A 27,580-nucleotide genomic window follows, 5' to 3' on the forward strand; every position below is an offset into this window, starting at 1 on the left:
GGAATGTTACTGAAATATTCTAGATATATTTGAGAATCAGAGTAGCAGCATCAGTGGCTTCAGCAAAAGCAGCATTTTCTCCTTACATCGAAAGCTAACTATTACTTACTTCCAGACAAGTTTTATTCAAATGATACATTTAAACATTTTTTACTAACATTTTCACATAGATAGCAATAATGGGCATGTTTCTATCAAATGGGCAAACAGCAGACTGAATATATATGCAACACCATTTAAAACATAAGAGGGCACAAGTAAGACCTTAAACAGACATGCTTTACATGATTCAGTAGGAAAAGGCACAGTACTCTTGTAAACCTGCTTACCTCCTGATCATAAGACAGAGCCCACTGTATACTCTTATACTTGTTTCTCCTCAGATTCCTTCTTACATCTACATTGCACTGATATTCTAGACACACAAGTAGGAACACAAGAGGAAAACAGCTGCAGGTAGGCATCTCTGTAAGAGATTTTTTTCTTAAATTTTGGCTATTCACATACTACAAAACATGTCTGTCCCTCACTTTTCTTCATGTGCTTTAGATAGGTGACAAAAAAAAGTCAAGATGGATGCAGGTCTAAGAGACTTGGAGACCAAAATCCAAAAAACATGTTTACTCTAATGTATCTGGAATGTACTGCTATCAAATACTTCCAATAAATATTATAATTTTCTGCAGCTTCCTGATTGGTGGCTGGATACAGAGAGAGTACAGACATTGTCACTGCTCCAAAGCCAACAGCAAAGGCAAATACAGTTCACAGTATAGCACATTCAAAACCTGTTCTTATACTGTGTATTGTGCTAGAAGCAATGCTCCTCCTACGGAAGGAGCTGTTTTAAAATGTCAGTATATTTAGAGTTTAAAAAAAATTCCATGCACTTTTTTCATTTATACCTGTCTGTTTTGTGCACACTTTCAATATAAAGACTGAAGATTGTAGATTAGTTGTGCTGACTTGAATTAGAACCTCTTGGTCATTGTCATAGCATTCAAGTTGCTTTACTGTACTTTCTCAAAGTGCACACCTTGTAGAAATGGAATGTCAAAATTCAGGGACTCCATCAGTGCAACTTTTTTTTAAAAAAAATTACAACTATAAATAATCATGTTAAAGTCAAAATATGTCCTCCATAGATTGTGTGTTCACCTGTAGTTTACATGTAAGCAGTACTTATTGTCACCAGCAACAGAGATTCCTCATTACTTTCAGGCATAAAGTCCTCACAATTAAGCAGCTTCTGCCTGGTGTAACATGACACTCGTAGGTATCCGTGGTCCTTGCTTTCAAATTTTTGAGTCAGATTGGCTTTTTGATGCAGTTTTATTCTGTTCATTTTCCACAGGGCTCTCAACTGACACCTGTGTGGGAAATCAAAATGATAGAAGATCATAATCGACAATTCCCAAAGTTGCCATGAACCTAATTCATGGCATACAGAGAGTACACCAATCATAGCTTTATAAAAAGTTTTGTGGAAACTGGCATAGGATAAATATTAGCCAGAGGAATTTCTTCTCCATCTTTGAATTAAAAATTATTAAAACTGCATAGACACACAAGCATCCATATCTTTACTACAGAGTAACCACCACCACTCATTCCATCCAAAAACATCAGCAATCATCGTGGCTACTAATAGATACACACAAGGACCCACAGAAACTATGGCAGTTGAAGCTCCATTCACGTCTCCCCTGCTAGGCCCTGTGGTCACCACTGTGATAATCTCTTCCCTGCCAGCCTTGTGGTTGGGGTCAGGGCTGGCCTGAACAAAAAAGTGCACAAAACCTGCTTTTCCCTCCATCCCTACAATCAGCTGGTCAACGGTGAAACTGGGAGCAGAGGTTCTTCCCCAAGCCTCTTCTCCAGCCACACAGCAGCAAGAAAATGAGAAAGCCAGAGAAGAAATCATGCCCCACTACTGTCCTCTGGTCAACAGTTCTGCTTCTTCCTCTGTTCCCCTCTTGCCTGCATACCCACATGGCAAAAGTGACTCCACCAGTACCACTGACACCTGATTCTCCTGGTCACCTCTGCCCAGTATCTCCCCCACAACAGCAACAGCAGCAGCCTCCTCCTCCTCTTCTTGGTAGTTGTCTGTTTCTCTTCCCAGCAACAGCTCTCAATTGTTGCCTTCCTTTCTGGCATTTGGGGGGGGGGGGGGGGATTTGTTAGGCAACACTCAAAAGGACAGCTGAGCTCTCACAATGTAGCAGTTTTTTCCTTTTTATTTTCAACAATTTAGTCCTTGAAAAATCACCACCATTTTAAAAAACTTTTCAGATTCTTACTATCTGTATATGGCTCCATTGTGTGGATCTGAACTGCTGGACATCATGAAAATGAGATCCACAACTCTGTGCCACCTGCGGCATGTAGCTGAACCTCTGGGGACTTTTAGAATTTTGGGGGAGGGTACAGGTCAGAAAGTGGTTAGAAAATGGCTGTGATTGGGCATTTCAATTACTTTCTCTTAGAACGGAAGGAAACTTATTTGAATATATTTGAGGTTACCAGGCTTTTTTCATAGAAAACGTCCAGCAGGAACTTATTTGCATATTAGGCCGCACCCCCTGATGGCACCATTGTTTTGCACAGGGCTTTTTTGTAGAAAAAGCCCAGCAGGAACTCATTTGTATATTAGGCCACACCCCCTGACTCCAAGCCAGTTGTTCCTTTGCAATCCTGCCCAAAAAAAGCCCTGGAGGTTACCTTTTGAGGAGGGCTGCTGTTGGCTTTTCTCAACATTCCTCCTCATATATTAAGTTTAAATTAAATGTTCAAGAAAAGTAGATCTGGTTTTATAAAGGGGGCCATGAAGACTTACAGGTATCATGCTAAATTTCCAAACGTACTAATATTTATTCAATTAAAATACATTGTGGCGGATGGCCTTAATTACCATCTGCAAATCCTTGTAGAAATGGAGACTCCTATAGGTCCTATGTGTTCTGTGTGTGAGCCAGGCTGAAGTTGGTTCTGGGATCAGGCTTCCAATCCTCAATGGGGCACCACTAGTGCCAGCACTGAGGATCAGAAGCCTAGGCATGATCTTAGATGCCTTGCTGTCCATGCAGGTCCAAGGTCACAGTGGTTGCCAAGTCTGCCTTTTACTATCTTCAGCAGGTCAGACAACTGACTCCTTATCTCTCCACTCAAGATCTTGCCACAGTGACCCATGCAACGCTCACCTCCAGGCTAGATTACTGTAATTCACTCTATGCGGGCTTGCCCTTGAACCTGTTCTGGAAACTCAAGCTGGTATAAAATACAGTGGCATGCCTGCTGACTGCAACACCTATACAGGTGCATATCCAGCTGGTGCTTCACCAGTTTAGTACTGGAACTGATTCAAGGTAATGGTGCTAACATTTAAAGCCCTTAATGACCTGGGACCTGCATATCTATGGGACCACCTCTCCCCATATACCACCCCCTCAGAGAACCTTATGCTCTGCTGAGCAACATCTCTTGGTTGTTCCTAGCCCAAAGGATGTCCACCTAGCCTCAACTAGAGCCAGGGCCTTTTCTGTCCTAGCCCTTGCCTGGTGAAACAAGCTCCCACTGGAGATCTGGGCCTTGTGGAGTTCGTTGCAATTCTGCAGGGCCTGTAAAACAGAGATGTTCTTCCAGGCCTTTAGTTGAGGTGGTGGGCATCACCAACCATCAGTAGGGCTTCCCTGCCACGTACTGGCTGAACCAGGGTTAGAAACTGATCTTGACCATTATTATCTATTCATCTGTTTATCATTCAGCCAGGGACCAGGTTTTTGAAATGGACGCCATCTGAAACTGTAATTATTGAATTTTAATTATTGAATTGATTTGTTTTTATGTTTTATCTAGCTGTTTAGAATTGATGTCATTTTTTTTATTCTTGATGTGACCTGCCCTGAGCCTGTTTAGGAAGGGGAGAATAGAAATGTGAAGTAATAAACAAACAAACCCACCCAATAACTAGGGAGTCTGTATGTTTGTTAACAATGAATTTTAGGAGTGTATTCTGGCTGTGGCAAATGCTAAGCTTAAATCCTCCATTCTCCTCCCTCATCTCTTCTCATTTATTCTCCATAGCAAGAATCCCACTCCCCACCCTTTTCCTTTCTGATGGTAGTGGAGGTATTACTGTGGCTAAGTAGTTTAAAGTGGACACACACGCAAGCCTAATGAAGACAAACTGAGCCAAGCTGCAAGCTCACTTGCCCATGACCTTTTAAGTCATCATTTAATGCCAGGACCATGAAAAGCAGCTGAAATGCTTTCCCCCCACTTTCCTGGGCCAATCCCATTGCCACCTCTGAAACCTTTTTGTCCTCCTACTGCCTTCAGGGCACTTCAGAGCTGGCTGGTGATAGAAACTACAGGTGATAGAATTTTGAATGTAGTAAAGTAATACAAGAAGAAAGAGAACAGGAACATGGAAGAAGCTGGCAGTGGGGCAGCAAGGAAGCAAAAGGTGCCAGGAAACCTATTGGTGGGCATCATGTTGGGACTACTGCCTCAGATTAAATGGACTACAGCAGTGGTACTTGCTCCATGGGTCACATAGAGCCAGATCTGCAATTCCCATCAATCAGAAGAGCCATGTGACTATTTTATACCCTGCACACCAACCGAGACACACACAAACAGTTTTATTTAGGAGAGTACCTCTGAGCAGGTAGGGCTGTCTCTCCCCACCACTACTGAACTATAGCCAGCCCTTGCTATTTGGAATAAGGGGAAGGGCTTCCAAATTAGACATGACACAAAACAGAAGGTGCCGGAGCCAAGAATTTAAAAGCAAAACAGTCAATTTGGACAACAGGAGGGAAAATGATCTACTAGCGCTAACATCACACAAAAAATTCAACTGTCTAATACTGCATGCTCCCCACATTATGTTTACCTTCCATTCCGCTAAACAGAGGTACTTCTTCCACTGATGCTCACTAAGTAGTTCAGGAAAAAAAGAGGAAAATTTGCAGCCATTAGGCATATGAGGGGGGTTGTGGCTCAGTGGAATAGCATCTGCTTTGCACTCAGAAGGTTCAATCTTCAGCATCTCTAGTTAAAAGGACAAGGCAGTAGGTGATGGGAAAAACCTCTGCCTGAGACCCTGAAGAACTGCTGCCAGTCTGAGTAGACAATGCAGCCTTTGAAGGACAAATAGTCTGATTCGATATAAGGCAGCTATGTTGTGTGTGTGAGAGACATTATCATAGAATACAACAGCAACAAGTAATTTTATTTAAAGGAGAAATCATAGGAAGGAAAATAAGAGGATGCCAGCTCCCAAAAGAAACACAATACAGACTGAAACACGTTACTCAAATTTCCTTTCATTTCATTAAATAACACAAATTTAATTTAGCAAAATCTGCTACTTCATCAGAGCAGCCAAAGTCACAATGCTGTTTTCAATAGTTTTATGTCGTGCATCAGTTATTAGTAGATAATCACGCCAATAAAGACTACTTACAGATTTAACATCAGCATTCATAATCCCTGAATTCACACTGTGTCTTCGCAAATCTGACCTGATAAAACCTGAAAAAAACCCACAACACTTAAATTGCAATACATTCACAACAGCAAATGCACTCAGGATAGTATTTGTGCTAATGCTAGCCATTTTGAATCTGTAAATAATGCTGTTCAGAGAAACTTCAGATCTATAAATAGGGAGTATATGGTTCTGGATACCATAAGATGTGTATTATGTTAGCACTTTGATATGGTGGAGAGGAAATGGGGCAGATGCCACACTCTCCAAGGGCAGTCTGGAGTCTTTGTGGTCTGAACAAACTACAGCTGTTCCATGTAACAGCTGGTCAAATTGAATAAATACAGTCCTGAATTCACTGAAAGCAGCTTGTAGAACCCAAAATTAGCTATATCCCAGTTTCTTCACCCATATATACAAAACATATTTATTAATACTGCATGGCTAGGAAAAAATACATGAAGTCAACCATAAATGCTCTTTATGTAGGAAGAAAAAACATATTCAAATTATTTTCAATAAGGATGACATGATGTGGGTTGCCTCACCTGTTAGATCCACAGGGTAACACTAGTACAGCAGAGACAATGCTGATCTACATCTCTGAGTAGTTTCCAAGCCAAACAGCAAATTGGTTTGCAATGCTGGACTCCACTGAAGAAGATGTAAATGCATAACAGGCTTCTAGAGACCTCAGTTCAAAGCCAAGCAAGGAAATTCCCTTGTATGATTTATCTTCCTGGAAGTTACACTTTTATTTAACTACAGCAATAACCTCCACTTTGTTGACTCAGGTTTAGCACCATATAATTATAGAATAAATAGCTCAGGGACCACAGATGTAAAATAAAAATAATGTTAACACTGAATAATATTGATACCCCTTCATCACAAAGATGATGTTATGGTTGGTTCTCTAGTTAATGAAAGTTCTCCAAACAAAAACATGCATCTTGCCATTTCCTTCCCATGTATCTAACTATGTTTCACAGTTTCAGGACCCAGACAGCTCTATCTAATCCACGTTGTCTGCAGTCACATGTAGCACTAAAGCCAGAAGTAGACATTGTTTGACATGTGACTGCCACAGGGAACTAACGGCCAAACAGCAGCTGTGAGCTACCTGTGGGAACTGAACTCTGAAGTGCATGGAATCACAATCTGAACTGGGACCACTGCAAAAGATTTCAGCTGGCCATCCCTGACCCTTTTTCCTGACTCAAAACAGAGGTCTGCATATTTCAGAATGGAGTTCCTCTGGGGAATATGCCTGCAAGTCTGTGGTGACATCTATCTAGTTTGAACCTAGAAGTGGAAAGGCAAGGCAAGGAGCATTCACAGGCACATGCAATTCCAAAACACATTTTATAAGCTCTTGCACATCCATACCAGGACACGTTCAGTTCAGTTCTAATTTTAAATGCTGTCTACTGACCTATACCATATAAGATTATATATGCCAAGAAGGACGTTTGCAGAATGAATGGAAATTTTCTTTTCACTACTTTTAAATTCTTAAAATCCTAAATACATCTACTTAGAACTCAACAATCCCCAAGAGTTATATTTTCAAATGCACTTAGAATCACAGCCCATAGTCCTTCAAATAATAGGCCTTCCTTTTCTAAACAGTCACACATGAAGCTGCCTTATATTGCATCAGACCATTGGGTCCACCAAGGCCAGAATTGTCTACTGGCAGTGGCTCTCCAGAGTCTCAGGCAGAGGTTTTCCACATCACCTACTACCTGATCCTTTTAACTGAAGGTGCCAGGGATTGAACCTAGGACCTTCCACATGCAAAGCAGATGCTCTTTCACTGAACCACAGCCCTTCTCCACTTAACCAGTGCCTAGAAGCCATCAGATGAAGACATTTTTCATTTCCTTGGTGGCACAGTTGTTTGGATAACTGCCAGTATTCCTAAATTTTTATTTTTACTTCCTACTCTTTCAATGTGATTGACAAATTCTAATTTTTTAAGCCTACCTATGAGTATTTTCTTCCTCAGTCATTGAGAGCTGTGTAATGAATTAGCCTTTAATTAGCTACTGTCCAAACCTTGGCAAGGTACATGCTATTCATTACTATTACTATTCATTACATGCTATTCATTACTACTACTAAAGAAGTTCAGATATGAATCAATGGGTTACCTGTTAAAATGATGCCCATAAACATCCATGCACAGAGAAAAATGTTTCCTGCACGTGGGTTGTAAATAGTTGTAAGTTTTCCTTGAATCAATGTAAAAATAATCCCAAATATCTGTAAATTATAAAAATAATTTCAGATTAGTTCACATCCAGAATGTCTGTAGTTGTCTACAGAGCAGTACATTACCACAGACAAAACATGTGTGATATTTGTTCCAAGAGGCTGTGCTGCCTTTCTGATGTATTCTAACTTCTGGCATCCTAATTTTAAGTACCACAGCTGTACTACCAAAGCATCAGAAAAACCTTTTTTTCTATACCTCATTGATAGGGTTTTTAAAACTAGAATCCATAAATGGAAATCATGACTGCAAGTTGCCTCTACATTATCTGCTCCACTGTTTGATGGAATATTTGGCCCCCTTCACAACTGTATCAAACTGCGCTAGTGCAATTTCTAATAGCACCCATAGGTTTTCAGTGTGGATGCTGCAAGCTAAGTAAAGCTTACTGTAACAATGAGCTGCCTGTTAGTTTCAGAAAGTCCTACATGTGTTGAACGACAGCTAAGTCATACACCCACAAAGTTTCTAAGAATTTCAGAACCAAGTATTGTAGTAGCCTAGTTGTGTTAAGCCATTCACTCATTTACCTGTGCTGAAGCATTCAGAAGCCCTGATGAAGTGCCTTCTGACTCTGGGTATGTAATTTCTGCAGCAAATTCAAAACCGAGTGGGAGGTAACCAGTCATGAAGAAGCTGCCATAAAATTCAAAGCTTAAATTAGCAGCAGTTGTTATAAAGACTGTGGCAAAAGCAACAACTCTCAATTAATTTATAACAATTATAACAATTTATAACAATTTTAAAGTACTTTTTCTTATCTAAGAGGCCACCAGTAAAGTTAACAAGCAAACTCAAGGAAGCTGTAAAATACATGAAACTTCCTTTAAGAAGCGGAAGTCTTTCCCAAACTATGAAAACAAGAATTAGCACAAACTCTGATATAGCAATTGTAAATTGACTGTAAGAAACAAATATTCCAGGCACTCTATGAATTTGTCTACTCAATGCTGACAGCAATGAAAGGAGGCTTTTTTTTTTTTTTGCTAAGGGTTATTAGGAAAAGGGAAAGAGTGAACCAGCTAAGGGAATATGATATGGAGTTTTATACATTATGCATAGTATGAACAAAGTGAATAACAGGATCTTTCTCCCTCTTCCAAATCACTAATGCTCAGGGACACACATGATATGACAAATGTAAGATAGACAAAGGAAAGTAAATTAACCTGTGGAATATTGGATGTGATCACGGCCAATAACTTTGATGGCTTTAAAAAGGCCACTGAAGATGATGACTGAGTGAACCTCCAGTATTGTTCAGAGTTTTCATCTCTGTAACCCGGTGGACCTTTTTGAGGCAGCTGGTCAGCCTCTGTACCAAATGGGATGCTGAGCTAGACAGGTCATTTGTCAGAGCCACTTTTATCCACCTTTTCCAATTATATCCACCTGGTTCAAGAGTCATTTTTGGAATGCTATGCTTGAGGAAAGCCTCTTCTATAAGAAAATTTAAAACCATACAGCATTGCAAAGTTACTATAATAAGATCTCACTTAAGAAATCCTGATATAGTATCTAAAATAAGAGAGAAAGTTTTGTACATCCTTACCCAAGCACTCCACCAGTCACAAATACAGTTATAAGGCGTTCACAATCCAAGGTAAATGTAAATGCAACCATCCCAACAAATGAGAGAATGTATACAATTAATGTAGTCTGCCTAAAGTGTATAAATACAAAAAGCAATTTTTAAATCAAGTATTGCTTTCACTGGAATTACTTATTTTGTTATAGTTTAAGTACTTTATGCAATTCAAACATTCAGTAACAGTCACTGGTCTCCAAGAACTACTTGCACTGTTAGGCACAGAGTATTCTTGAACTCTCAACAGATAGTGCTAACTTTATAAAAGAATCAGTTCTAACCCCCAAAGTTAACAAACAGCAGATGCTGTTGCTTTCCTCAAGCTCAGCTTCCCACTGAAGGCTGGAAAACAAATTTCCAGCTCCGAGGGGCCTTCATCAGTTTCCCCCCCCCAGACACCAGGTTTTCACTGGGCTAGATAAACGCTTCCATATTATTTTCCCTTAGGAAAAAATGTTTGGAAAGCTAGCTCACATTGCACTATTTGCAAATTCACTTAACTTCTGACGTTTACCTCTCCCCCCTCCTCCCAGCCCAGGCATACATAGTCAGTGCTGCAACAGCCACAGAGGTATGTCCAAGGAATCCTTTGAAATTTGAAGCAAATTATTGGGAAATCTACCAGAGCTGCATTTTATTGACTTAATTCTTCACTCTGCAAATATAGCAAATAGCAGAAATACACTATAAAGTTTGCATTTTTATTTGCTTACTTGTATGTTTTGGTGCAGTCCAGCCACAAACCACAAATAATTGAACCCACCATTCCAGCTACCACAAGTGTCAGGCCAATTCTCCCAGCATTCACTTCTTCTCCCTTTGAATAACATAATTATAAAAGTAAAAAACATAAAAGTAAAGCTCCCTTTACTACAATTACTAAACTTTTACACTTATGCACATTCATACCTAACCCTGAATCTAAAGAAACATGAAATGTATAGACATGACATTTGTAGCTAAGTATGAAATATTAGTGAACAACTTTTGAAATATACAGAATTTTAAACACAGATTAGTCAGATGCTTTAATCAATAAATGGCAGGAAGAACAGTGAGAAACATATGACCAATACAAGTGATGAAAAATTAACATCACAGTAATTAGTTAAAAAGCAGCTTGGGGGTCCTTGAGGAACTATGGGGAGAGAAAAGAGCAAGTGTCCAGTAGCACCTTGTAGAATAACAAAATTTGTGGCAGGATATGAACCTTTGCACACTACTGGTCTCTTGCTCTTTTGTACTGCTGCAGACAGACTAACATGGCTACCATCTCGATCTTTTTTCCCAGAGTTAAAAACTACTCTTAGTAGTAAAATGGCTTACCCCCTGCCCCATTAATTTCATGAAAACAACAGAACTGAGCTGCCTATAGGAAGACAAGGAGTTTCTTCACAACTGGAATATTAGGATTCAGGGGTACAACTTATTAAAAAGGGACAGAGAAATGAAAAGGGCAGCAACATAGCAGTATATGTGAATCTGAGCATAACAGCTCAGTTGAGAATCTCTGGGTAAAAATAAAAGGAGTAAGAAATAACAGTGATATTATGGTGGGGGTCTGCTATAGACCACCAAGCCAGGCAGAGGACTTGGATGAGATACTCCTACAACAGATTGCAAAGTTTTCCAAGAGAAGGGACACAGTGATCATGGGAGATTTCAATTACGCAGACATCTGTTGGAAGTCCAACTCTGCTAAAAATGAAAGGTCAAATAGATTCCTGACTTTTCTTGCCGACAACTTCCTTTTCCAGAAAGTTAAGAAAAAAACAAGGGGATCTCCTAGCTTGGATTTGATTCTCACCAACAAGGAAGAATTGATTGAAGAAATGGAAATAGTGGACAGTAGTGACCATGTGATTTTGGAATTACAGTCTTAGGGAAGGGGAAAGCTATACATAGTCAGATTTACAGGTTGGACTTCAGAAAGGCAAATTTTGGCAAACTTAGAACTATGCTGGGTAAAATCCCATGGTCAGAAATACTTAGGAAGAAGGGGTTCAAGAGGGTGGGAGTTTCTTAAAAGCGAAATACTAAAAGTGCAATCACAGACAATTCCTATGAGAATTAAAAATGGAAAAAGACTAAAGAAGCTGAGGTGGCTCCATTAACAGCTCTCTAAAGATTTGAGAAATAAAAAAGACTCCTTTAGGAAGGAGGGCCTTATAATCAAGGATGAATATAAACAAATCACCAGTGCTCGTAGAGAAAAAGTTAGGAAAACTAAAGCTCAGTATGAGCTTAGGCTGGCCAAAGATGCTAAAAACAACAACAAAAAGGTTATTTTCTTATGTTCAGAGTAAGAAAAAGAGCAAGGACATGGTAGGCCCATTGTGAGGGCAGGTAAGTGACATTGTAACAGATAATGAAGAGAGGGCAAAACTGCTCAGTTTCTACTTTTCCAACAGTCTTCTCTTCTGAGGAAAACAGTGCTCAACATGGCAAAAACAGAACATATAATGAGGGTATGAAGTTCCAACCTAGGATCAGCATAGAAGTAGTACATAAACACCTAGTTTCTTAAAGTTCTCAGGGCCAGATGAACTGCACCCAAGGGTTCCAAAAGAGCTTGCAGATGTAATTTCTTAGCCTCTGGCTATTATTTTCGAGAATTCTTGGAGAACAGGAGAGGTGTTGGCTTGGAAGACTGGAGGCAGGCAAATGTTGCCCCTATCTTCAAGAAGGGGAAAAAGAAGGATCTGGGAAACTACTGACCCATCAGCTTGATGTCTATACCTGGAAAAGTTTTAAAACAAATCATCTCAGTCCTGGAATATTTAGAAAGGATGGCTGTGATTACTAAGAACCAGCATAGGTTTCTCAAGAACAAGTCATGTCAGATTAACCTGATCTCTTTTGAGAAAGTGACTACCTTGCTGGATCAGGGGAATGCTGTAGACACTGTTTACCTTTATTTCAGTAAGGCTTCTTATAAGATTCCACATACTATCCTTGTTGACAAGTTAATAAAATGTTGGATCCTGTTACCATTAGGTAAATCTGTAACTGTTTGACAGATCGCACCCAAAGAGTGCTTGTGAATGGTTCTTCATCCTCTTGGAGAGGAGTGACAAGTGGAATGCCTCAAGGATCTGTCCTGGGACATATTTTGTTCAGCATCTTTATAAATGATTTGCATGAAGGAATAGAGGGAATACTTATTAAATTTGCCGATGATACTAAATTGGGAGGTGTCCAGAGAAGGGCAATGAAGATGGTGAGCGGTCTGGAGACCAAGTCCTATGAAGAAAGGTTGAAGGAGCTGGGCATGTTTAGTCTGGAGAGGAGGCAGCTGAGAGGTGATATGATCACCGTCTTCAAGTACTTGAAGGGCTGTCACCTAGAGGATGGTGTGGAATTGTTTTCTGTGGCCCCAGAAGGTAAGACCAAAACCAGTGGGTTGAAATTAAATCAGAAGAGTTTCAGGCTCAACATTAGAAAGATCTTCCTGACAGAGCAATTCCTCAGTGGAACAGGCTTTCTCAGGAGGTGGTAGGCTCTCCTTCCTTGGAGATTTTTAAACAGATGCTAGATGGCCATCTGACAGCAATGAAGATCCTGTGAATTTAGGGGGAGGAATTTGTGAGTTTCCTGCATTGTGCAGGGGGTTGGACTAGATGACCCTGGAGGTCCCTTCCAACTCTATGATTCTATGATTCTCATGCCAGAGCCTTGTAGAGAATGGCTGCTGGCCTGCCTGTATTCCTGTGAGGAGAAGCAATTACCAGCCAGAAAATAATGGAACTTTTTGTCCTAAACAGGAAGAACTGGTGCTTCAAATAGCAAGTTATCTTTTCTTTATGTGGCTTGAAGCCATGATGCACTAAACTGCAAAACTAAAGCCTTGGCTGATGAAGGTTTTTGAAACCAAAACCAGTCCCTTGAATTGACTTGATTCTTCTATTGGGCTTATTTACATTGTGATGGAAGAAGACAACCTTTGTAATGAGACTCTTTATGCAGCAAGACTAAATGTATTTCCAATTGGAAATGGACATTTCCCTTTAAAGGCTTTGTTGTTGTCATATTATAAACTGCTACTATAGAGATACACAGCTTGCTATTTTTTCATGTATTCCTGTGAGGCATGGTCTGATGCTGCATGAATTGCGGGTTGATCCAGAAGGCTTTGTAAGTCTTCAGAGTCTCCTAAAGGCTCCTGCAATTCCCACATCACTGGGCTCACAGAAATGCAGTCAGACCTGGCAGCCATTCTCCACCAGCTGTTGCAATCCAGATGATCTCTATTGCAAGAGTAAGTGGATGAGATGCCAGCCCAGGCAGCAAAGTAAGTCCAACAGGCTGCTTTCTTCCATTTTCAATTTTCAAAACTGAACAGCCCATCAAGGTGGCAGCATTAAAAGATGTTAACTGGGCCTCATCTCTTTACATTTTCCTTTCATCCAATAAAAGCTCTATGATGCATAGATCTTAAGTAGTGAATAGTTATTACAAATCATTTATTACCCAATAGACAAAAAATGCAACTGCTTGGATTTTTCTGCAATTCTTATCAGCAAGTTTTAAAGGGATGAAAGTTAACATCACCTAACAGCCGTTTGCAGGTACTAGCTTGTTCTTTCTCCCTTCCCATTCTTGCCAGGAATAAGGAGAGAGATGAACCTCAAAAAATCCTTTTTTAATTTTAGGCAAGTTTTATTTTTTTAAAGGCATGCTTTTCAAGTGTTAAAATTCTGAAACTCAGAAACTGTGCCAGAAAAAAAGTCTTAAAATGACACCCAATATTCCAGTATAATAAAGCATGCTCTATAGAAAAACATGAACAAAAATTAAAATGGTAGGATTCTGAACTGCACCCTACTAATTGTAATTCTCATAATACATGCGATCGGCATGTTGTATGAATAGAGCAATATGAGTATTTTCAAGCTGTATATGTGTAATTATGTAACTGCAACAGGCCTTTTAATAATGTGCACTAAAGAATGAAAGTATGCATGTTGTCATATTCACAAAAAATGGTGATCACTTGATCAAAAGGAACAAATATAGTATGCTTTCCTAAGGTAGGATACATAATGACTGAAAAGGCCTTAGATGCCCAACAACAGAAACAGTGTGAACAGGATACAGTGACACTAATTAAAAACAAAGAAGTTAATTTGAATTAACTGTTCATTAGGTTGTATCTGGATCTCAACAGAAAAACCGTCTACAGCATTAAAGCAATACAGTGGCACTGGCCACTGGAAAATATGCATTTATCCTCCAGTTTTAAAAGGATTTTACAGGATTTGGGATTGTTAGAAATAACATAAAGATAACTTCTTTTTATTCAACCAAAAGAGAAGCATAATAGTGAAAAACTGTTAATACTAAGGAGGTCTCTTTTTCATTTTATTTTTTAGAAAGGCCAAGTGCAGAACCTTAAGGTCCTATTCCTTGCTGTTCATGAAAACATGGAATTCACTGCCACAAGAAGTGGTGGCGGCTACAAGCATAGACAGTTTCAAGAGGGAACTGGATAAACATATGGCACAGAGGTCCATCAGAGGCTATTTGCCACAAGGTACAGATGAAACATTACCTCTGGGGCAATGATGCTCTGTGTTCTTGGTGCTTGTGGGGCCACAATAGGAGGGCTTCCGGAGTTCTGGCCCCATAGGTGAACTGCCTGATAGCATCTAGGTTTTGACCACTGTGTGACACAGGGAGCTGGACTAGATAGGCCATTGGTCTGATCCAACATGGATATAGGAGGTCCTCAACTTTTTTGAGCCTATGGGCACTTTTGGAATTCTGACACAACACCATGGGAAGAGCCACAAAATGGCTGCCATTGTTTACTGTCAGTCACAAAGTGAAGATCTTTGTAATGTGGTTGCAGCTGCTGCCAAAGCAATATTTTAAAAAATCTTTATAGCCTATCATATCTTCAGTGGTTAATAGAAGTCTTACTTCTAACTGGCCCCACTGACTCAGTAAAAACACTTATTGGGCACCATAATGCCCATGGGAACCACACTGGGGACTTCTGATCTAACATGAGAACAATGTCACTTTGAGCTTTTAATTTATTAATACATACTCCTATTCTTATTTAGTCTTATTTTTAAAGTCTTAAATGACTAAGGGCCTAGATAGTTGAAGTACCATCTCCTCTCATATTGCCCACCCAGTCAGTTAATATTCTCCTCAAAATCTTTTATTTCTGGCCCACTCTGCAGAAGTAAGGTGCAACCAGAGATAGCTTTTTCAGTGGTGGCACCTCACATGTGGAAATACCCTCTCCCTTAAAACTTACCTGGCCAGGCTTAGATGCCAGGCCAAAATATCTGTTCTTACCCAGACTCTTAAACATGGGTTTGACCTTATAAATTTGTTTTTACTGTGTATTTCTAGCCTGAGGACTATTTGATGAGTATCATTTTCAGCTGCTAAATGTTTTAAGTTGTTTTTATATTCTTGCTTTTAAAAGTTAGACTTTTAAGAAGTGGATCTGAACATAATTAAAGTAGAGTTATTATTTACTCTACAAAGGTTTGCTTGCCAAAAAAAAAAGAATGGCCTAAAGGGGAAAAAAACTTTTTTTTTTGGGGGGGGGGAGAGGGAGGTTGCTTATTTGGCACAATCATTCACAAAAGATACATGGCACATTAACTTCCGAACATATCAATCACCTAAAAGCTAGGTGTGAACATAACAGGTCCAGTCCAAACAAACATTCTGTTCGCTGAAAGGTGCAATGTCAGGATTAGAGTCTGTTTCCATATAGCTCTAAATGGTGGGCTGGACGAATTCCATCATAATAACACATGCATAGTCAAGTATAAGGGATTCCCCTCCCCCATTCTGTAAAAAAACTACATAGTCAGAGGCACTAAGCCTCTGTACCTTGTTGTTGGCCATCCAGGGGAACTGGTTGGCAACTGTGTAAGACAGGATGCTGGACTAAATGGACTACTGGTCTGATCCTGCAGGGCTCTTCTTACATTCTTATGCTTCAGAGTGAGAAACCATTCAAGAAACAACAAAAAGGATCTAGATAAGCTTACCATATGATGATATAATACCATTTGATTCAGTAGAGTTGAAACTGAATAAAATGCCCCCGTCATAATTCCTATAATGAGAAATATAACAATTAAATGTATCACTATGATTACTGAAATAAAAGCAAGACTGATCAAATTGGGGGAGGGGGGAAGAATCAGAAGATTTAGTGGCTTGGAAAGCATATTAAGAAATAATGTGTTTCCCACTCCCTCATCTCAATCATCCACATTTATGATCCACCCTTCAGTCCTGACAAAAAGACCAGGCTAAATTAAGTTCTGTGGAGGAAAAACAACTTGCCACTAGATTCAAGAGAGAAGGATTACTTCTTTCACCAGACTACTAAACAATTTTTAACTCACATCATGGTAAGACACAGCGAACTTATCAGGCAGAAGAGCATTATATACATTTACTGCAGGAAAAAATGTGGCAACAAGTCTACTGTTATGTCACTTTACTTTCTCAATTTTAAATAGAAAAAAATATAAATTACATAGCATTCCTGAAAGTCTGAACAGATGTTAGAGGCACAATGTATTTCTGTTAGATCCTACGAAATGTGAGCAGAGTGCTCATGGACACATATCTTACTTTCCTTCACCTTTCCCGAGTTGCTCTTCCCCCCAAAAAAGAAAAACCTGAGTGGATCCTTATGGACAAAATGTCATGGGCACTGTATCAAGGAGGGGAGAATGGGGCAAAGCTTACAAACTGCAAATGCAACATTGCCCTTCCCCAGCAGCCACTTGTCACACCTGAAAAGCTAATGGTTGGGGAACCCTCACAGGCTAAATGTCACAGAGCAAGAAGTGCTCTAGTAAGGACAGAAAACTGAGCAAAATCATTCCTATATTCTTCCACCAGATAAACTGCCTATTAGCTCACTTTACAATAAAAAAAATCATAGGCTTCATTTATCTTCAAAATATTAGTATTTACTAGGGTTTATTTTATGGCAACTGAACCACACTGTATCAGACAACTGAACAACTGGTTGGAGCACTCACCATAACTAATCAGCAAAAGAACAAAAGGAATGTTTCTGAAGAGGTTGATCATTGATTGCTTATAGGAGTAAGTATCTGGAGACACTTCTGGAAGAGCAGCCTGAGACTGACTTGGAGGATACTTAGGTTTTTCTTTAAATACTAGAAGACAGAACAAAATTCAGTACATTTAGCAAACACAAATTTCAGCCTTGGATGCACCAGTTTATTCAGAAGGAAGATTTCCACCTACAGAATGTGACTCGCACCTCCCTTTTCACAGTCTCCCAAAATGCCTCAAAATACAGTTGTTGGCAGCAGGAGGGGCCAGTCCTACCTGAGCCCTCTTTGTTGGCCTGCAGGGGCAAAGAAGGAGGCTACACATGGCAATATCACCATAGGGCTGGATCGATTTTGGGGGGAAATGCAGCCAGTGTACCCTTTTCCTTCACATCTGGAGATCCTTTAAAGAGATTTGGGGATGGTTACAGGGTACATGACCAACTTGGGGGCAATCCAGGCACCATCATTCTCAAGTGGTACAGGAGACCACCAGTGTTCCCTCTATACTGAATTAGTGTGAGCTAGCTCAGTTTTTTAGCTCCCTGGCTCACACATTTTTGTCTTAGCTCAGGAAAAATGACCGCAGAGCAAATTAATTTATGCAATACCTCACAACTATAATGCCAGTAGCTCACAAAGTAGAATTTTTGCTCACAAGGCTCCACAGCTTAAATGGAACATTGGAGACCACACAGTGGCCTGTACCCATGTGAAATCCTATAACCAATAAAGTTGTGGCCATTTTCAGTCCAGAAGGCTGTCAACATTCTTGCATTTGCTGGGATTTGGGTGGTTTGGAGTATGCGTGGGACATAGAACAAAACTTGTGCTGCCTTCAGCTATTACCCACCCCACCTCTCCAGAATCCTACTGGAATCTATATGGCAAATTATATTGCTTATGGCCCAAAGCAAACTAAATATAAAAATGCTTTCTATACGGTATTCATATTTTAACTCAATCTATTTTCTTTACACAGGCAATTCCATGATTGCTACATTATTCTTTTTGAGTTAACTACATTTTCTGCCTTTTACCATCTGATTTCTTAGAAATCCCTCCCCTGGAATATTTGTCTGTCTTCCACTAGTGCGTGAAGCCTGTTTTCTCCACACCCCTGATAAACATTATTGGCCCTTCTCCCTGATTCTAGTATTGTTTATGCTTTTATTAAATTATTTTATAATTTAAAATGTTTAATTGTTCTTATGCACATCATCTTGGGGACCCTGATCAGATGGAAAGACAGCATAAAAATGTTTTAAAATAATAAATTTATGCTAGAATTAGGAATGGTAACTCTTTGCACTAGTTAAATCAGGTGGGCAGCCATGTTCTTTGCACTAGTGAGAGTCTCAAGGCCAAACATCCTAGAGCAAAAGAAAAACTTGCAACTTAGCAAAAGCTAACTTGCAACTATCTCTAAAACTTTCAGCAGCCGCAGTATTGCTAACTTCATGAGCCATGTCTAAAAATGCTGAATGCTTTGCAAGTACATGCATTTGTATCTTCAAAACAAAAATATAAACCAAAGACGAAGGGACATCACTTTGGCCCTAGAATAGTTTGATCAGCTCCAGTATGACACACATGATGTGCTGCTAAACTCTCCATGTTGTCAAGCCTCTCATTCCCCCTAGCTAACACCACAAGTTAACAGGAAGCAAATCTGAAGCAGCAGAACTGATAAGACTGTCACCAAAGAACATCTAGTACCGAGCAAGAACTGAGTGCATCCACACTTGGAGGCTGAGGGAGAAGGGTAACAAGAGGTAAAGAGGTAAACAAAAGGCAGAGAAGAGCTTAAAATACAGTGATGTCATTAGCGCTACAAATAAGGGGCAAAGATAGGCAGAGCAGAATTCAACTTTCTATCATCTACAGAACTCTCCATTGAAGCCATCCTTGCATGCAACAAGGCCTATCCAGCCTAGGGTAAGTGCGAGACTTTATTAGGATGTATATGTGATTTCAATATGGTTTCAATTTATTTAACAGCATTCATGCCTAGGACTCTGTTTTCATCTACGGATGTAGGGTCCGCAGGCCTACCTCCCCAATACTTGGTAGAAGGTAAACAAGTCACAGGTGTAAGTTTGACACATGATTCTAGCAACACTCTCCGCTGTGTAGGGCGGAGGGATATAAATCCAATATCTTCTTCCACTGGGCTTGGCCAGCCTGTTGGTTGTTCCCACTTTCACAGCAAACCAATTTACCATTACATTCCAATCAGCTAATTACAAATTGCATCCAGCAAGCATTCAATCAATAGAACATAACAGGAGGCCAATCTCACTCAATTCTGTCAGTGTAGCTCTTTGACCCTTTATCTGCAAGGATCCAATGACTCCAGTAACCAGTTTTGTTATCGATCACAGAATTTTGCTGAGAGAAAGGGAAAGCACAGCTCAGTTCACTTCTGTTAGTGGAAAGCAAGCAAGATCCAACCCATAGCATTTATGTTAATTGTCCTGGAAAGTTAATGACTTCTTTTTGAAAGCATTTATTCTATTTATAGTTCATCTTTTGCCCAACAAGCCCCCACACCAAGAACTATCCAAAATGAGCAACTGTCTGATTGCTGGATAAATCAAGCCCAGTGACCCTAGCTTTGGCTTCTTTGCCCTTGCTAAAAAATTTCATAGCTATCTATCTCTTATGTTCAGACCACATGAAATCTTCCTGGCTGCTAGAACCTGATCCTGCAAGAAATCAGATGCTAAGCACCTGACACTTGCGTAACTGTAAAGTGGTGGGGGGAGAGATCCATGTTTATTTTACTCCATTTAACATTGAGCAACATATAGCTAGCTGAGGGCTAACACATATCTGATGAGGCACAATCTGAACTTTAAGGACATGTACAACAATAAATTTGATCCCACTAATTAAAGAATCCCCAATATGGATGAAGGGAACAGGATAAGAGTTAACTGTCAACAGATGAATCTTTATACACAGACAAAGGTGAGAACCATGGAGGCCTCTATGCAAGTCTATACATTTCCTTAGCATCCATGAATTCCCAAAGCCACATTTTGCCCAATTACTTCAAATGATGAATTAAGGGGGGGGGGGATTGCTGAGCAACACAGAAGGTTAGTTAATTCCTTCTACATTTGCTGATTCTCCCTGCAACTAGGAACTTGTTTAAGGAAAACATGGTATTGGAAATAGTTTCATAAAAATCCTTTCAGACACTCTGCTATCCATTTGCAAATATTAGTTCACTATCTTTTTAAAAAGCACTGAGAAAACATATCTACCACATTCAGTACTTAATTTTAAGATGGATTCAGGATTGCCAATAAGCTTGAAGAAAAAATTGAAATGGAAAACTGAGGCTTTCTATAGCATGGAGATAACAACACCACTAGTAAGTAACACCCCATTAAGTCTCTATCAAAGGGACAAGAGATTTTTCTCTACAGCCGTAGCATCCCTAGCTAGATTTAACCCTAGAATCTTTTAAACAGAAACATCAGTATATTGGGTAAGATTTTCATAAGCACAGCTGCAATCACTTTCCCCTCTCTGCTGCAGTCCCTTGCACCCCCACTCCTGAGGTCCAGAAGACCTTTGGAAATAGCCTGCTGTGAAGCATAGCAGCTGCACCTCAAAAGAAAAATCTGAAGAAAAAAGAAAAACCTGAAAAAACCCCTGCAAACAGAAGCACCTTGGATTCAACCATCAACTCAAAAAGTACAACATAAAGGAAGCAATGTTATTTGCTCTAGTTGTCCTCTTTACTTACAATGAGTTGTCCAGAGGTGCGTGTAGTAGTTGTGGATACAGGACACACAAAGCTGTATAATTTGTCTGAGCAACCTGCAATTGTTCCTACAGATTTCACACACCCATGCCTCCCAACTTGTATACTATTCCTGGCTTGAGCCCAAAGACTGCAGCACAGTGCTATGTCCTTTACCTATCTGAAGGAAGGACTTTTCATAGAAGCTGTTCTAACAAAGAGGAAGAGCACATGCATCAAGAATGGCAGCAACACTAGTGTCCTGTCTTCTAGCTAACAATAATTCTGTTCTTCATTTCTTGCCAGGTTCACTATCTGGGGATTTTTTGCTCTATTCCCAAGAATTGTACATTTTCCTTTACACTGTATCCAGAATTTACTAGTACTAATTGTTCCTATTGAAACTGCTAAGCTATTGCTTCAAGGCTCTAAAGAACCTGCTGTAACATTTTATCAATATCCCTCCCCCCTACACACATCTTCATTCTCAAGTATAAGAATAGAGGGGGAAAATCCCAGGAGGGTTCAGAAAAAATATTTCCACTAAGGATTTCCCCCAAAAAATTGTCCAACAGAAAAGTTAAAAATTAATAAATACACTTCTTTCTCTGAAGGAAAGAAACACTCTTTAAGAAAAGGCTTCAATATGAAGATTTTTAAATAAGCTAGCATTAGGCAATGATTTCTGTTTATAACAGTAGAGAAACATATTTTCAAAGATCTACTTATTTTTTAAATGTGACTATCTAATTTTGCAATAATATACTGAACAATTTTATTATACAGTTAAGAGACTTTGCAGTAATAAAAACAAAATATTCTATATGCTTTATTAATAACATTACACTAACTTACTGCTCATCATTTTCATCATTTAAGTAACTCAATGTGCTAGTAATGTGTATGTTTATCCAAATACACTATTTTGCCATTTTCAATATCTCCCAAATGGCAGAAATACATGCTAAGATAACGTGGGGTGTGGTATAGGAATCTGCAGCTCCCACTGTATCACCGGGTATATTGACAATTTTGCTTGGGAAAAATTAACTTTTTAAATGTCAAAAATAGTACAATTTTATGCAAAGTTACAGATTAGGCATTTTATAGTGTTGAAACAGCAAAATAACATAAGATTACAAAATAAGCACTACATTTCTAGAAACTTTATACCTCTATAGTGCAGAGGGAGACATTCAGAATTATATGCTCTTGCAACACCTATCTCCAGCTTTACTCTTTCCCTTTTTCTTCTTCTCCACCCCCAAGTTGCTCCACTGTTGACTCCTTAGGCAATAGTAATACAACGGCTCAGCTCTGGAAGTGAGATGAGGCAAACCAACAAAAGTGTTCCAGTGGGGGGTAGTTAGGAGTGGTTGAAACAGGCAGGTATTGCCTGTTTGCATCTGGTTTAGCCTGGCACCATTGCAGCCTCTCCAGCTTAGCTGTTACCTTTTCTGTCATCCCTCCAGCCAGCCACTCTCACCTCCTGACTTCTTTTCTGACTCTCCACTCCATTTAGTAGCCTCAATAAGTGCTTTCTGTATCATTCTGCCACACACCAGGTGTAATCATGTGTGGCCTTTAACCATCAGCCTTCTACCTTTATATTTCTAACAGAAAAACCTTTCCCGTTCTTTTACAGATGTTTATATCCTGGAACACGCAGAAGAGAAAAGAGGAAGTCTGGCTGTGGCCAATACCTGAAATGCTTGGGGGAGGGATCTTTCACATATGAAGCTGCCTTATACTGAATCAGATCATCATCCATCAAAGTCAGCACTGTTTACTCTAATTGTCAGCAGCTCTCTAGGGTCTCAGATCTTTCACAACACCTACAACCTGGTCCTTTTGCCTGGAGATGGTAGGGACTGAATCTGAGAACTTCTGTACACTAAGCAGAGACTGTGCCACAGAGCCACAGCCCTTCCCTTTCAGCTATAGGCAACCCAAATTGGACATAATAGTAACTAGGGTGGCTCTGCTCTGACACTACTGGACATCTTGGTGATGCCAGTAATGCCTCTTGCTGTCCCCTCAGAGAAAGACCTCACATTCAGTACAGGTTTCATTCTTCCTTCTCCAGGATGGTCTGTGCATGAGGTCCAGCTCCATTCAACTTTAATTCAAAGAGTCAGTAAATGTAAGCAAGTAAGACCATACAAAGGACAGCTGACCGGCAGAACTGACACAGGATGTTATGATAACCACTATTTTACTGGTTTTAAAGGGGAATTAAACTAGTTCTGTTGCACATGATTTTCAATTTGTCTTCCCTACTAAACGAAATGCTCCCCCTCCAAAAAATAGCACAGTTTGTGTAAAGTCTAATTAGGCTAGCGTTCTTATTGCTACATGTAAAATTGTGGTGGGACGTCACATTTGTCTGGTAGAAAACAGTGCTTGGGGTACAAAGCCCATCCACAATTTGTGCTTTTATCCCTCCTCACACTGAGTTCAAACTCTTTATATGTACGTTGACATACCAATAGCTGTCAGCAGAAATAGGAGTGTTGATGCTGCTGCTGTGCCATAGAACATGATGCTGATGTTATGTCCCATAAGGTTGAGGTCATCTTTTGTGTTTGGAACCAAAACAGGTGGCAAGAGAAAACCAATTGCTGTGCCTAGCTGTAAAAACAAAATGCACACCTCAACAAGTTTTTAGAGCATTGTAACATTATGACAAAAGAAAGAAAAAGTGTACTTTTCTCATCCTGAAGAGCAATGTATCTGATGGATTTGTTTACATAAATGAGATTTCCCCAAAATTAAGACACAAATTAAAATGAAATAGTACATTCAGAACACTGATGGAGAAATTGTACATACCAGTTGTATATGGGAACTTAAAACTTATAAAGTCTTGCATAAACATAAGCCCAATCACTCTCTGAATGTCTGACAAACTCTTGAACTGTATCAGCATCTCCATTTTACCAGTTCTAAAACAATGAAAACTGCAACGGATGATGTAAAATATTAAGCAGTCTCTCTTAAATTAACAAAAGCAAGCAAATTTCAGTGCAAAGTATAAATTTGGTTACCAAATGAATGGCAGAAGATACAATCATTTCATGCTTCAGTTTAGTCTTTTGTTTTCACAATATTATTTTTCTAAAAGTTCAAGATAAAACTGCATAGGTTAGCATGAAGTTCCACAACATGAAGCAGGAAGCATACAGGGAACAGGACTACTGACACTTAAATCTCACAAAACTACATCAAGAAATCTAGGAAATTTCCAATTCCTTTTTAAAAACTAAACTTCCTTGTCTTGTTTGTAAATGAAGCTGATTACCACATTCATTCTGGCTATAAAACATGTAAGCACACAACATTCCTCCCCACCCAAACATGAGTACTTTTTCTTTCATACGTACCCCTCCCCAGTGCACCCTCAACCCAACCATCACCCATACTTTTCTTTGCTACTCACCTGATTCCCCAGCACAGCTACAGCACAGGCAGTGGAGACTTCCTTGGGCCCAAACCAGACAGAAGCAATGTGGGATGGCAGCCCCAAAATAAAGACTTGTGCTACAGAGCAGATGATCTGGGCCAACAAAGTAACCGGATAAAGGTTTCTCTGGACACTGGCACACTTAATCCAGGCACCCAAGCCATTGAGGCCAGATCCCAGCAAGGCAGTGACTCTGAGTCCTCGAGTGTCAAGCAGCCAAGTGGCAGGCAGGATGAGAGGCACATATACTACCATATAGACCACAGAAAGCCAGTCTATCTGAGCACTGGTCACGTCATAGTAGGTTGAAAAGACACTGGTCAATATACTGTATTGGATCCACTGAAAAGCATTCACCAAGGAGTACAAGCTGAACACGGCCAGCACCACCAGCCTGCGCTTGGACAGCCGAGGCACCACCTTCGGTTCTATGGGAGCCAGCATGGCCTCAGTCTCAGGGAGCTCCTCGGGAGTCGGAAAACCAACCGTACTTTCCCCGACCTGCACATCAGTCACTGCGATCAGAGGCGTGGAGCTGCTGCTGTGCTCTGGCTCCCTGACCAGGATGCCTCCGTTCATCTGGGGGGGTGGCAGCGGCACTACTTCCACTCGGTCCCCACCCTCTTCCTCCTCACCGCCTTCGCCAGCCTCCACCATGTCAGCCCCTTCCCCGCCCATTGCCACAGCGGGAGGACTCGCCAAGCTACTTGCTTCCCTGCCTCCGCACACCTCACTCGCTTAACTGCTGTGGGGAGGCCCCCTGCCCGAAAGCTCTGCTGCCCGCAGCCCTCGCGGTAGAATATTCCGCACTCCGAGAGCCCCTCAATCCTTCTGCTGGGCGGCCCTCCACCGCCTTCAGGGGAGCCTCTTTCCCCAGGCTCCCCCCCGCGTCAAGGTCACCCCAGCCCTTACCGGTGGTGCCGCACCCGGTGCCCCCACCCACCCACCCACCGAAAATTCAGCCCCCAAACTCCACACCCCCATTCGCTCCCAGCCCCCCCCCCCCGCGTCTATTAATAAGCTCTTAACCCTCCCTCCGGCTTAATTCCGAATTGAACGGAGGGGGGTGGGGTAAGAAGAGCGGGCGAAAGAAACGGCCATAGAACGCCAGCACGCGCTTCTCTGCGATGATGCCTGCAGCCGGCTTTCGCACGCCTAGAGAAGACTGCTCGGCAGATGTCGGGCCGGTTTCTCAGCCAATGAAAAGAACGGCAGGGTGCGCACGCTAACCGTTCTCCAATCACGGGAGAGAGGGCTTGGCGCTTTGTCAGGAAACCAGAGACAGGGAAAAAAGGAGGGGGCGCTTCTCATTCGCTCTGGGAGGCGCGTGGCAGAAGGCCTTTCCTATGCCTTTTCTCTGTCAACAGGTTTGTCGGCTCAGCCCTGTCACGGATTTCATTCTCGTTGATACTATAAAATTCTGGGGGAACTTGTGGTACAGATTCACATAATAGCTTTTATTATCAGTAACCAAAATTACAGAACACATTGCACACGCTTGAGTTTTCCAGAATTTTCACACACATTTATATTCCTCGATCTGCTTGTGTGAGTGATAGACATTTCAGAAGATAAGCGTTTCCTTTAAGTCATCTTTTTTGTTTATATTGTAATTCTACAATGTTTCTGGCGCAGCAACTGTTACATGGGGGCTACTGCCTGTTCAAAATGTAGCATGCAAGCTTTCCGGTTACATGGTCGACCCTATTTTCAGAACGGAAGGAAAGGAAATGGAATGCTCCACCCTCCACCGGGAACCCATGTGGCTCCGCCGCTCCTGTTTTTTCTCTTTAAAGTTCTTTTCAAAACCACATTATAACACTTCCAAGTTCCTACCCACCCACCACAGGGGGAGAATAGATCGGGTAAATGGGAGAGAAAGAGTTAACCTGGTCCTCTCCTGCTGTGCCCCTACTGTGCTTTCAACAGTTATCTTGTATTTGATCCTAAAAACACCATTAACAATCCTTTTTGATGCTGCTGTTCAGTGAAATCATTATGTTCAGAATTTTCCTGTTACTTCTTTTCAATTGCCTGATGGTTAGAAAATGAACAGAATCTGGCGTCTTGTAGTTGAGCCAACTCCGGGTTGGGGAATTCCTGGAGATTTGGGGCTGGAGTTCAGAGAAGAACCTTCCGTGAAGTATAGAGCCATGGAATTCATCTCCAAAGCAACCACATTCTTCAGGGCAACTGATCTCCTCACCTGAAGCTCTGTTGTAATGCCAGATCTCCAGTCATTAACCGGAGGCTGGCAATCAGCATCCTCCCGTTATTCTGTAGGAAGAGATAGCAGTAAGATCTCTGCAGTTTTATTTATTAATTTATATCCCGTCCTCCCCACCAAAGCAGGCTCAGAGCAGCTTACATATCAATTGCAATTACATAAAACCAATTAAAATGGATATAGACAGTAACACAGTAAAATGTTAAAGCAATGACATGTGCTATATCAGCAATCTAGAAATGGTGGCATATTTAATGATGGTGGAAGCAGCATGCATGTCTATTTCATATTTTCAACTGCTTCATCCAGAGGTTTTGTAGAAACACAGGCTCAAGGTGGTCAGCTCTCTTCCTTTAATGTGGCAGTCACCAGTCTTAGCAATCAAAGGATTGGTGGAAGTTTAGTTATTTCCACTCTTTTGCCCTGCATCTACAGATCAGATACCTATTAATGACATCTTGTGAGGTCCAGGTAGAATGGCTTTAAATGGTTAATGATACTGCTTTCCTATCTTTTATTCATAAACAAAAGTGGTATAAAACTTTCAAGGTCTCCAGAATTCTTCATCAGACTAAATGTTAAGTGGAAGCAAAAGGAGGGGAGGGGCTTGACAAAAATACATTTTAGGTCTTGATAGTGTGGCTACACCCATCTAAGCCCATGGAAATCAACTGATTTAGTATCGTCGCCAACTCCAGCTT

The 27,580-nt window shown here is 40.6% G+C and overlaps 1 protein-coding gene across 2 annotated transcripts; it reads right to left on the minus strand.

Annotated features, from left to right (window-relative positions):
- Nucleotides 1-4: 4 nt before the first annotated feature.
- FLVCR1 (FLVCR choline and heme transporter 1) lies at nucleotides 5-25,783 on the minus strand. Of its 2 annotated transcripts, XM_060246969.1 has the most exons (11): nucleotides 25,154-25,288; nucleotides 24,629-25,099; nucleotides 23,676-23,820; nucleotides 17,394-17,534; nucleotides 16,383-16,450; nucleotides 10,077-10,180; nucleotides 9,328-9,438; nucleotides 8,306-8,411; nucleotides 7,654-7,765; nucleotides 5,474-5,541; nucleotides 5-1,370 (listed from the first exon to the last, which is right to left on the minus strand). In XM_060246969.1, the coding sequence occupies exons 1-11, from the start codon at nucleotides 25,229-25,231 to the stop codon at nucleotides 1,296-1,298; spliced, it is 1,479 nt and encodes a 492-aa protein (XP_060102952.1). In that variant the 5' UTR covers nucleotides 25,232-25,288; the 3' UTR covers nucleotides 5-1,295. The 2 variants fall into 2 exon arrangements, with proteins under 2 accessions (XP_060102952.1, XP_060102943.1); XM_060246960.1 differs by having other exon boundaries at nucleotides 24,629-25,783.
- Nucleotides 25,784-27,580: the final 1,797 nt, after the last annotated feature.

This window comes from Heteronotia binoei, chromosome 1 (assembly GCF_032191835.1).
Source record: "Heteronotia binoei isolate CCM8104 ecotype False Entrance Well chromosome 1, APGP_CSIRO_Hbin_v1, whole genome shotgun sequence".
NCBI lineage: Eukaryota > Metazoa > Chordata > Lepidosauria > Squamata > Gekkonidae > Heteronotia > Heteronotia binoei.